The sequence below is a fragment of the Mchenga conophoros genome, linkage group LG17, assembly GCF_057382185.1.
Source record: "Mchenga conophoros isolate Kocher_MC1m ecotype Shallow Benthic linkage group LG17, M_conophoros_male_GT1.1, whole genome shotgun sequence".
Taxonomy (NCBI): Eukaryota; Metazoa; Chordata; class Actinopteri; order Cichliformes; family Cichlidae; genus Mchenga; species Mchenga conophoros.
Window position 1 is genome coordinate 38,107,420 of NC_140542.1, and position 12,079 is coordinate 38,119,498.

The 12,079-nt window shown below is 40.2% G+C and overlaps 1 protein-coding gene across 2 annotated transcripts in view; it reads right to left on the reverse strand.

Annotated features, from left to right (window-relative positions):
- Nucleotides 1-226: 226 nt before the first annotated feature.
- The window catches only part of LOC146555904 (chemokine-like protein TAFA-2), a 92,884-nt gene continuing 81,031 nt past the window's right edge, over nt 227-12,079 (reverse strand). For both annotated transcript variants that reach the window (XM_085252919.1, XM_085252918.1), the window contains exons 4-6: nt 9,805-9,929; nt 9,172-9,228; nt 227-1,160 (exon numbers count right to left, since the gene is read on the reverse strand). In XM_085252919.1, the coding sequence (XP_085109045.1) occupies nt 9,199-9,228; nt 9,805-9,929 (155 nt within the window). In that variant the 3' untranslated portion in view covers nt 227-1,160; nt 9,172-9,198. The remainder of the gene's footprint in view (nt 1,161-9,171; nt 9,229-9,804; nt 9,930-12,079) is intronic.

The window sequence follows — 12,079 nt, forward strand, 5'->3', positions numbered from 1 at the left end:
GACACAGTTTTAGAAAACATCATATAAAAAAAAATCATAAAATCTCCAAAGTCCAGAAAGGGGACTGCCATGTTTAAGGAGCTGCCATAACACCAGGTGCCCCTCATGATCCAACCCCAAAGAGCTTTGTGTCTCTTCCCAGAGACCTGATAGGTGAATGTGTAAGCCACTACACTGTGGAGCCTTTCAGTCACTGTCACATACAGATGGTTCAAAGACACGTGGCTTTAGTTACACAACCATAGTTTATTACTGATGTCATCACTTACACAGACAATGGAAGTGTCAGCGATACCTACTAAAAGGTGATCAGAAAATCATACTTGAGTAACTAGTTGAAAACAGCTTCAGGACCGCTGCTGTCAGATGCTGTTTAATTTACACTAAACTCTTGTCAAAAATTCGAACTCCCGAGCCATATTCCAAAAAAGATTAATACTAATAATAATAATGATAATAATAAACAATATATTTTAAACTGATAAAAGTGGCTTGAAATGACAGGATGATTTTCAGAGGACCTTCAGACCACACATGGTTTCCTCTTGCTGTCTGGTAACAGCTGGTAGGTTTGACCAGTTGGTGCCATTTTTTTTTAAAGTGCTGGTTTCATGTAACATGTCCTTGTTTTAGCGTTTGGGTTGAATTCCTCTTGATTGTGGCTGTGTATCTCTATGAAAACCACCCCATTTAAATATATTTAACCCATATTAAACTTTTCAAAGTACACTCTGTTAGAGAAGAAAGCCACGATGCATTTTGTGTTCGATATTTGCAATGCTTATACGACATACTGACCTGCTGTTCACCCTGGACAACATGTGATGCAAAAAAACCTGTGAACGAGGTATTACTCTATAAATAACATATAGGCAAAGTTCACCGTTGTATTCTACTACAAGCAGCACAATGTCAGATTAAATCCTGTTGTCCGGTAAGGCTAGTCATACGGAGTCCTTTGAAAAGGAACGCTGAATGATCAGTACTTTTAATGGGATCTGCTCCTCTTTTTGATGTCCATAGAGTTCAGGAAGAAGCATTCAAAGTTTTCCAAAGTTTAACTGCACTCCAGAAGAAAGGATGTCTCTATTTACAGAAAGGTCCTTTGCATTACTCTCTTCTCCTTTGATGATTCCGCGGGCCAGAACTGTTGGATCAACCTAAATCAGAAGAGAAACCTAATGAAACAAAGTCAGAGCCAGGACAGCTGCAGAATCATCAAAACATCACCTATGAAAGAGTTACAGAACATAACATTATTTTTTATATATATAGACATACAGTATATAATTGTCTGAGGTCACAAGAGGAAAAAAAATGGAACTGCACAGAACTGAAAAGCATAGCCACCAGTTATAAAACTAAACTTTATCAACCGAATGCTCCTGCCTACGCTGATTGACATGTCAAAGATGTTGGCAAAGCAACAACAGAATCAGATGCATTATTCAAATCTCGAAGCCCTGATTTTTCCATTCTTGCTGCTTACTTTTGATGTTTGACACTGTGAGGAAACAGATTTCATCTTCACAAGAAAAATGTTTAAAATGGTCTGAAAGCCCCACAAGAACATCGCTGTGTAGGTTGATTCTGTTCATCTGGAGAAATGCTACGTCCAGATGCATCAAGACATTGCTGTGTAGCTATGACATAACCTGTTATATGATTTATAGGACTAGAACCCTGGCACATTCAGCACCATCCAAGTAACAGCCTCCAGGGTGGAAGTGCCAAAAATTGTAGTACCTACATTGGCCACTTGAGGCAGGCTCTAAAAATGACCCAATCATCATGATTGCTGAACTTGCTAAATGGACACAAGCAAAACATTTTTTTCAAACCTGACAGAAGCTGCTTTTTAACATAGCAACAAAACAGAGAGAAAGCAGGAAGCTTAACAAGCAAGCACAATGCAAACTGCATCTAGACTCAAGAGCAGCAGGGCTGTGTTCTCTATGACGAATCATGCTTCTCCGTCTGGCAATCTGATGGACGAGTCTGGGTTTGGTGGTTGTAACTCTTACCACCAAAGTAGATACCCTCAGAAAGAAATCATGCCTGGTTTTCAAAGTAAGAATGGTAACAGTAGCTTTCCACTGCTTCAGAGAGTGGGATTGTTTCTTCTAGACTGGAAAGTTGTTGATGCTAATCTTTGCCATGTGCTAACCGTCTAGCTGGGTTTCTGCAAGAAAACTTGTGAGACTCAGTGACTGAGATCAGCAAGGTCGGGCGAAACATTGCAGCTGAATAATATGGCAACATCCCGTTGCTATAGCTCTAATTGTGTGTCACAGACAGAATAGGTGCCAAGGATTAGGTAGCCGCTCTTCACTTCTGTAAAAACACAGTGTGTGAGACAGAAAGGAGTGGGGAGTTTATCTTCCACCTCCAGCTAGAGAGCACAGTCACATTTAATTGCATTCACCTATAGCAATGGATGATTCAGCTTAAGGTAATTAATTAGTGGGCATAAGTGGACAGATATCAGCTAAACAGGTAAAATGCTTTAAGTATTTACATTTTCTTTTAGTCCTGTTTCCTTTATTAACTTCTTTGTTAGTTTTTTTTAGCTTTTTTTTGTGTAATTAGTTTAAAAATAGGCCAATAAAATGCTTAACAGTAGCCTTATATTAAAAATTAGAAATTATCTTTAAAATATTACCACTGCTTAGGCTGAGCAGTAGTCAAACAATAATAATGCAATCATGTGATAGCTATCTACTATCTAACTGTTAACTGGGGAGTGTCGGACCATCTATAAATGAATTATATTAAGTCTATCTAGTGCTTAGGTCACAGGTTTGGAGCTTATTCCACATGCTATAGCGCAAGAGGTGGGTCAAAACGACCCCAACCTCTCACATCCACATCTAAAGCTAATTCACAGCCAACAATTAACCCAACAAGTATTTCTATGGACTTTTTTCAAGGCTTTTTGTCAATTTTTGTCAAACTCCGCTTCAGGTCCCAAAGTCAAATGAACACTGCAGCATCACTGAGAGTTAAAAACTGTCTAAATTCTTTCATCCGTAATAAAATGATCAGCGTTGCTGCTTTACCAGGTGTAACAATTAAGTTTAACATCCAGAGTTAGAAGTTAGGAGGAAGTTAGCTCGCTAGTTTCCACCTAAACATGACATAGCATGTTCTGACGGAGAGATTTCTGAAAAATTCAATCGTACAGCTCTGCTACGTGAAGACAGAAAACTAAACAGCAGTGACGTTTCTAGGTTTACTGAAGTCGGGCTAGCTGGTATATAATGATGTGTTACATGGTGGCTAGCTACCATGTACAGCTACATAATTACATGGTAAGGTTTTGAAAACTGAGCTTTAAAATGAACAGTGGTAATAAAAAGCGAGAGAGGCCGGCAGTGATCACTGAATGTTTTTAGGGGCTTGTTCAGATTGAATAGATTAAGAAAGAAAACATTAAAAATGTTAAAAGCACAACAGCCTTAATAAACGCAGAGTAATTTGGACTCGGAAGCAGGGTTCATGCTTCATCACTTAAAGTTGACCTTGAAGACCGTGATGGATGTAAGGTAAAATTTAGTAGTAGTTTTGCCTAGCATGACCCCCTTCTACACCCCTCAGAATTTATTCAAAATTTTTCAGGCTATCATGTTTACATACAGAATGACAGGCATGCAAATCCTACCAAAAACATAACCTCCTTGGTGGAGGTAATAACATTTGGTCTAAAATCCCTTTACCTACTTGTGCTATGAAATGTGAAAACTCTTTAAATTATTCCTGTACAATAAATGAGCATAAGGTCTGTGTGCTTTTTATGCATTTACTATATAATGAAAGATTAAACTGGTAGGACTAAAAAACTGGTCTGTATAGAGCCAGAGATTTTCAAGGCTATATGAGAGCTACAATATAATCACCACAACATTCAAACTGAGTGTAGTGCACACTGGACCAAGTTGGCTGGTATTCCCCTTTCATGAAGAAGAGCAAGCATTTAACATAACATTAGATGTAGTGGTGGTGTAGTGGACAGTATGGTGGTTAGCACTGTTGCAGCAAGAAGGTCCTGAGTTCAATTCCACCATCAGGCCGGGGTCTATCTGTGTGGAGTTTGCATGTTCTCCCCGTGTTTGCGTGGGTTCCCTCCGGGTACTCCGGCTTCCTCCCACCGTCCAAAGACATGCAGTTTGTGGGGATAGGTTAATTGATTAATCCAAATTGCCCATAGGAGTGAATGTGAGTGTGAATGGTTGTCTGTCTCTGTGTGTTAGCCCTGCGACAGACTGGTGACCTGCGCAGGGTGTACCCCGCCTCTTGCCCTATGACAGCTGGGATAGGCTCCAGCAACCCTGAGAAGCAGATGGATGAGATGTAGTGTTATATAAAAATACTGGATACTTGCTGCAGTTGTTAGTAGCAGTTGGCAGCCACTTCTGCCAGTGGTTCAAAACTCTGTGCAGCAACTCCTGCTGATGTGAAACACATCTGGAGCTCTTTCAGATTAGTCTTCTTCCTGTTCCTAAAAACTAACAGCCTTTTGTATCTGCATAAATTGTTATCACAGTGCTGTACATACAGTGCAACATGAGGAAATAAGATGCTGGTGGGTTGTTTCCGAGTTCTCCGCTGTGACATACTGCAAAGACCTCCATTCTCCTTGAGATTAAATTGCCTGTCATGAAGCTCGGCAGCTGACTGGCAGCTCCTCTGCTCCTCTAAAAGTACATTCTGGAAAAGACTCGAGGAGCCTAGCATAACAACCTTCATAACGACGTCCCCTATCAATTCCAACCGCCTGTCAGGCGCCACGTAGGTTTGACGAACTGAAGGAAGCCATTGGCGGACTTGTAAGGCCCCCATTATTGATGCTGAACTTCTGACAGGAAACAGACAGCTCTGACAGCCTGGTTAGATTAATTCACAAATGGTCTGTTTGATGAAGAATTGGGCAGAGCAGCATGGCGATGCATAGTTTTATTTTAATCATCCACAATTATGCAGGAAAGGAAAACAATCCAAGAACCATCAGGCCACCACTTGACAAGAAAACCAGCATAATCACATCAAGCAGAGAGTGAAGAGTTTCCATAAGTTCAGGTGGTTGCACCACTTTGCTGGTCGCTGAACAAGCTTGAGATAAATTCTTCCCTCTTTTTTATAGAGCCATTTATATTCAGGGCTGTCATTGTGATTAATGTGGTACTAATTTGAGAATAATTTCAGGCTGAAATGACAAAGAGCAAAGTCATTTCTTATCAGGAGAGAAACTGTCTTCAGAGATGGATCTACGCTGCGTTTCAACTCAGGAGGTGGATCATTACCAGGATTTGAGTGTCTCAAACACCGCCGAAAATCCTAAGAGGAAAAACCAAGTCTTCCCTGAGTATTGTGTTAATTTAATTGGTGGCTGGCAAGTGCTAATTTAACTGGCAAAAGCTTCATTTCTATTCAGCTCATGAAGAAAGGCTGGCTCAAAGTCTTAACACAGCAGGTACAGGGCTCATGTTTGTGTCATTTAGCTGTGTAATTGGAACACTGCAGTGTCCTTTCCTGCAATATGTTTTGTGTTCTAACTACCATGACCGGGGTTTTCGCAGGATGGCCATTTTAAAGATGAACAGGGAGTGATTTTAATGTGTGAATCAGCCTGTAAAATCAGCAGAAACTGAAAGTGGTGGCACCACAGAGCCACCTTTCTCCAAATTAAGTTTCACGCTCTGGACTATTGGGCAATTTCTGCCACAAATCAAAACTCGTAGTCACTGTTCTTCTGGGAAATTTATAGGTGTGGTGCTACTCTGCGCTTATTTAAATGGTAGAAGCATAGCAGATTAGTATCAAGGATGTAGCAGGGTGGGAGAAGAAGAAAACTTTCAGTATTCACTTTTCAAGGCGTTAATGATATTAAAACCTGGATTGCAACACAGGTAAGGAAAAAACAGGCTCTTATCAGGGGGGGGAGGATTGTACCTCAGGGTGGGCTCCGTTTGTATCCAACTCTGTGCAGCTGATGTCTTTAAAAATCTTGTTGTCCTCTTAAAAATTTACATTTAAATTTTGAAGCAGCAATATTTAAAAAACAAAAAAGGGTTAGGAATGGCTTGCATTTTCAGCCACAGCTGAAAAAAAAGTCACATAGTTAAAAGTGTTAGAGCACAGAAATGATGAGCTCTTTTCAAAACAGTGTTTGCAGCTAACCAAAGATCAGTGAGTGAAAACAAGTATTGATCTGCAGCTCAGCTCTCACAGTTACATTGTTTGCTTTGTAGTTATTGGTCCCGCTAGTTATTATTATCATTCCTTACAAAATGATGTAGCTCAGGGTTTTAAGATTTCAAGGACTCGGGGTGACGTTCATGACTGTCATAGCAATTTTTCACGCTCTGAAATGTAATGGCTCTGAAATCTAAGCAGGCCTCGAAGTTTCACTTAAAAAAAACATCACTTTATCTCAGTGGCAGCATAGCAATGGAAATATCAGCATATAACGATTCACTGTGTTTTACTCTTTATCATAGTCAGATCCACAGGCAAAAACAAATAGGCTCAAGCACTCTGACAATATTATGGTATATGCCTGGTATATCAGGATATTTAGAAATCCCCAAATCATTTGAAATACCATCAAAACTACAGACCTTCTGCTTTCTATTAAGGTCATGTGATGTATTGTAGTGTAGTCTACTTCAAAGCATGCAGCTTTTTAGCACCAGCAGCTGAGACCCAAAGATGGTGACTGTGAGAGATCGAGGGCAATGCTGAGTGATCAGTTTAAAGAAATGTCTCTGCCTCTCTCTGTATGGGAGCATTAGTTATTTCCTGATGATAAAGGTGAGCTAGCTGATATATTCCCACTTTTAATTTCTTCCAATTAAAAGAGCAGTTTAGTGCCATGAGTTTCTCCCAGAAGAATGCAAGGCAAAGGGTGCTTTTATTATACCAGAAAAAGCTCTTTCCAGTGCAAATGACTATGTCGAGTCGTGAAAAAGAAAGTTTTCACATGACTGTGTGCAGTCCTGTAAAAAACTAAGTCCTCCCTATCATTTAGCAGCTTGTAGAACCACCTTTAGCAGTAATAGCTTGAAGTAACTGTTTCCTGTATGGTTTCATGAGCCTCTCACATCATTGTGGGAGGCTCTTCTTTACAGTGTTGCTTCATTTCATTGAGGTTTGCATCCATTCATTTATGTACAACTCTCTGAAGGTTCCACCACAGCATTTCAGTCAGTTTTAGCCAAGCTTTACTCACATTTTGCTCTAAAATATTTTGGTATACAGAGCAGAACATGGCCCATTAAATCACAGCAAGCTGTCCAAGACAACGAGCACAAATCATAACCCCGCCACCACCGTGCTCGATAGTTCATATGAGGTGTTTGTGCTGATATGCAGTGTTTGGTTTACACCAGATGTGCCGCTGTGCATTATGGGCAAACAGCTGCACTTTGGTCTCGTCTGTTCAAAGGACATTGATGCAGAGGTCTTGTGGTTTGTTCAAACATAAGCTGTGCTGCCATGTTCTTTTTAGAGACAAGAGGCTTTCTCCTGGCAACACTTCCAAACAAGCCATGCTCATTAAATCTTTTCCTAATTGTACTGTCATTAAATAAACCTTTAATATGCTAACTCAGAGTCTGAGATGTTGCTGTTTCTCTAAACACTGCACAGTCTGACCTTGGTGTGAATTTGCTGGTGTGTCCACTCCTCGGACGATTGGAGCATTCACATCCACGTTAATAGACCAACAAGGTACCAAATATGGTTCTGTTATAGAGGTCCTCACACTTGCAGATGATCAATTAATCAAGTGCATTTAATTAACATCACCTGGCTGGTACTTGTACTCTTAATTCCTATGGAAGCAGTAAAGGTGGACTTTTTCCCCCCAACTTTATCAAATCCTGCAGGTAACATGGAACTATTCTCCATACGCACATCCACTGAACAACAGAGCAAAGAGATGGTGTCCTACTTCTACCCTGAGCTGAAAGTAATGTAGTCTATACCTTAAGAAGAGAAGTGAATTACCATTAACTCAATCCATAAATGAGTGATCATAAGCAGACGGATGATAGATGAACAAATAAAGGAGTCTAAAAGTACTGTACAATAACATTTGCCTGAGCATATCCTAGGAGCAATCCAGAAGGTGTTTATTTCTCTTTCTTTTACTTTCTCTGCCATTTTTCTACAATAACTTACAATCAGTGTCATTTGGTAGATTACATGACAAAAGTCCTACAACGACTTCAAGAACAAAACACAAATCTCCCAGAGTAATGATTCTCCTCAGCGTGAGATGCTGTAGACTTTTTCATCTGTTCAAATTGAATCGTGAATCGAGTATGTGGAGGATGAGCAGAGGTTTAAAAATATAAAATTATAAGAGAACTATAAACAGTGTAATAAAAAAGCGGCACTAGCCCACATTAGAGTTTTTTTTTCCCTCTCATCCCTGCGGTATAACGCATCGCAGGCAGCGCAGGTTACTGCTGTCACCTTTGAGGATGTCTGTGTTTATCTGTATAAAAGATACAGTTTAAACTGTTACCTCTTGCTGCCATTTGGGGCTCTAAATGTGCAAAAGTCATTGTTGCGTCTCAGCATATTTACATGTCAGACACTGTTTTTCTTGCTGAGACGTGCTCCAAACCGACTCTATTCCCCACTGGGTTCCGAGCTTTGTGGTAGCCCGTCGCTGCGTGGTTTATATTTTGAACTCTCGAGGTGCTTCTGGGGTGCATTCGATGCATTTATGATACAACCATACAGGTCAGAATAGCTGAGTTCCTAGTTTATGTTGTGCTGTTTTCCCGAAAAGCTAAGCAAAGGTGAAGAAGAAAGCGTGACCCCCCGCTGCTTTAAGCAGCCTGCAGAAAGATCTGAAACTTAAGAAACTTGTTTCTCTGACTGAGTTCAAAGGTGTGCAAGATAAATCCGCTGGGAAATGCTGATGCTTTGAACAGGTTGTTGTTGTGTGTTTGGATCATAAACCTCTTCTCATTCAACTCTCTAGTGTGGTTACGTTACTGGGAGAGATGTACTTAATAATATAATTTGACTATAACGTAAAAATGAGCCATCTTTGAAAATTCTTTATGTTCAAAATGAAAGTGAGGATTCTAATGAATTGAGACAAGTAAATGTTTGAAACATCAAATATAATAAGGAGAACAATAACAGATTTATCACCTGGACGCCGCTGTGAAGCATCTGACGTTACCAAAGCTGGTCTCTGTCAGCAGAAATCTGTCAAACAACAAAAGAAAATACAGTCACCACGTGATAATTACCTCAATCTGTTCCCAGATATCACTCATCTCAGAAGCCTGGACCACTAAAAGCAAAAAATGATTACAAAGATGTATGTATATATATAATATAAAATAATCCCATTTTGAGGTCTCGACAAATCCCTTAATCAATAGCCCCAGGCTCCAGGCTCCCGGCTCCCGGCAGGTGTGGTGCAGGCAGTTTAAATAATTAAGTACATGGAGAGAGGCAGAACTGAAGTCTACGGGTCATCATAACACAGTGAAGGATACGGGCATCACGTTACAACGTTAAAAGCAGGTAATTGGAGTGAGTAATTGGCCAGTTTGGGTGCTTGAAGTGGCCTGAAAGTGCTAAGGAGACATGGCAGCCCATTGATTACAGGCCCCAGGGGGTCCAAGCACCGACTGCAAACATCAGTTTTTAGGTAAAGGCAGAAGAGACGACGGTAATAGAAGCTGCAGCCTGTTGACCTTGTAGAGCTGAAGTGGGTTAGGTCAGATTCAACAGGTTTGGATGTGGCACCAGTGAAGACTTGTGGGTTAACCTTACCTTAGTGGTTTTGATCTTGTTTCCTGTAGCACAGCTCCAACCTTTCAGATCAGGAAGAACTTTGCATTCCTCCCCATCAAGGCACGGATGCATCTGACACCACCACTTCTGTTCCACTATTGACGCTAACAAAAAGACATAAAGGTCAAAGAACAAATAGGTGGAAATCTCTTTGTTCACAGTATTATGGTTAGGAAATACTGATAAAGGACTAGACTGTCGTGCTTATTTCTTTTTTTCACTTTTGAATGATAAAGTTGGTTTAGCTGCTAATCCAGAGCTCATTTCACATTTCACTGACATTGTGTCCCTGCAGATTTGCTAACTTAGCATACTGTTTTAAAAAAGAGTAGTTAATATATTTATAGATGGATATAATCAACAATCCCACTAAAAGTCAAACACAAACAGGTAACAAATAACCAGGAACAAGATGGCTGTAATGGATTATGAGTGTAAGGCAAACTCTTCTCTTAATTTATTTTGCATTTATAAAGATTTGCCACTGCACACACTCTTCAGATGTTCATGGTTGGTTATCTTTCTGTTGACAAAGACCTCAGTCACACACAGACCTGTTGGGCCATTTGTCAACCACTAGCTCGCAGTGGTTTTGTTGATTAGTCAGACAGTTGGTTTAACATGTCAAAATAAGGTTAAAAAAAAATGCTTGTAATAAATCCACGGCAGACTCGCCACATTTCCATCATTTTCAGCATACTTTATTATTATTTCACACACTCAGCTGCAGCTCTCCCGCTGCCAGCTGCACACATCACCCACAACAACCACACACTCAGGACCCAGTACTATTTATGCAGGGCGGTGTGATGAGCTGCATCGGCTTCTCCTGCAGCCGTGTCACAAACATGTCTGCCACAATGTACTCAAACCTAAAGTAGGTGATTCTTTGTTGAATATTGCTAACTAATAAAGAAGAAAACCATGTTTACCATCACACATTTAGAATTCATAAATGTTTTGTTTTTATATTAAAAGTCATTTGCATTTTATTTTGCAATTTCATTTCGACACCGTTTTTGTTTAGGTCTCAAGAACATTTCCACACAACGTTATGAGCCTGAGATGAAGCTTCCCATCGGATATAAATCAAATCATCATACCTGTCTCTCAGCAAGCCATGTCACCTTCCGACAGCTGTCTTAAATGATGTAAGATTTGCTTTTTGACTGGCAACACTCACCTCTATTTCAGGTATTCAAACAATCTTGTGACAAATCTGATCCACGTGTAAGGGTGGGACAGGAACTACGAACAGATGTGACTTCAGTCATGTAAATGGAAATCACTGAGTTGCATTGAGAACACCAACTCATCTGCCTCTGCAACAGTGAGCATTAAACCGCTAATGCTGAGTTCTACAAGACATTATTTAAATTTGGCTTATTACAGAGGTCATTATCCACGTTCCACAACCCCCTTCACTGCTGTTAGTGTACTTCCTAATGAAGAGAATGGGTATTATAATCCACATATACCGCTGGAGCCTCACTCCATTAAATTGCAGAGAATGGAGAAGTTATGACATGAGGGAATCAATTTGAATTACACAGCTGGGGTTATGGCAGCAGTGTGGTGTAAAAAGTGCATCAGGTCAACTGCAAGCAGATGGTGGTTGTGTAACAGCAGCTATTAAAAAGCCACAAAGGTTTCTCATGAAATGGGAGTATTGATGAACAAACATACCAAAAGTGTATGGGATACATCTCACTTAACAGGTAATGATGCCGTGAAGGCACGAGGGCAGCTCAGAGTGAAAACATCTGGGAAAAAGAATTAAAGTTATGCTTTATTTTTCCTTGATTGTTTTAGTGTAGCCATAAAAATGCCTTTGAATCAATGCACTGACCTTGGGTTTATACTCATAAATGATCACACTGGAGACACGCAGATCTGACTTCAAATCCTTTAATTTTCACAAAAATCGAGTGCACCTTATAATCCGGTGCGTCTTTTGTAGGAATTCTGGATGTGATTACTGATCTCGAACTGCTTTTATGATGTACACGGCGCTCAAAATCTGTCAAAAAATGTTTTAGTATGACTTTGGTAAGATACGAAGCTGCACCGCTTGATGGATTGTCGGAGCACTACGGCTACCATAGTCAGGAGCCTCGCGGAGTAATCTGGGTCCAAAACTGGCAACACAGTGAACACCAGCAAGCACTGCAGACACTGCAAAGCCTTGATAATCGCCCATTATCAGATTATCAAGGCAAAGATGTAAAAGCCTGTTTTGTTAAGTGGCTATATA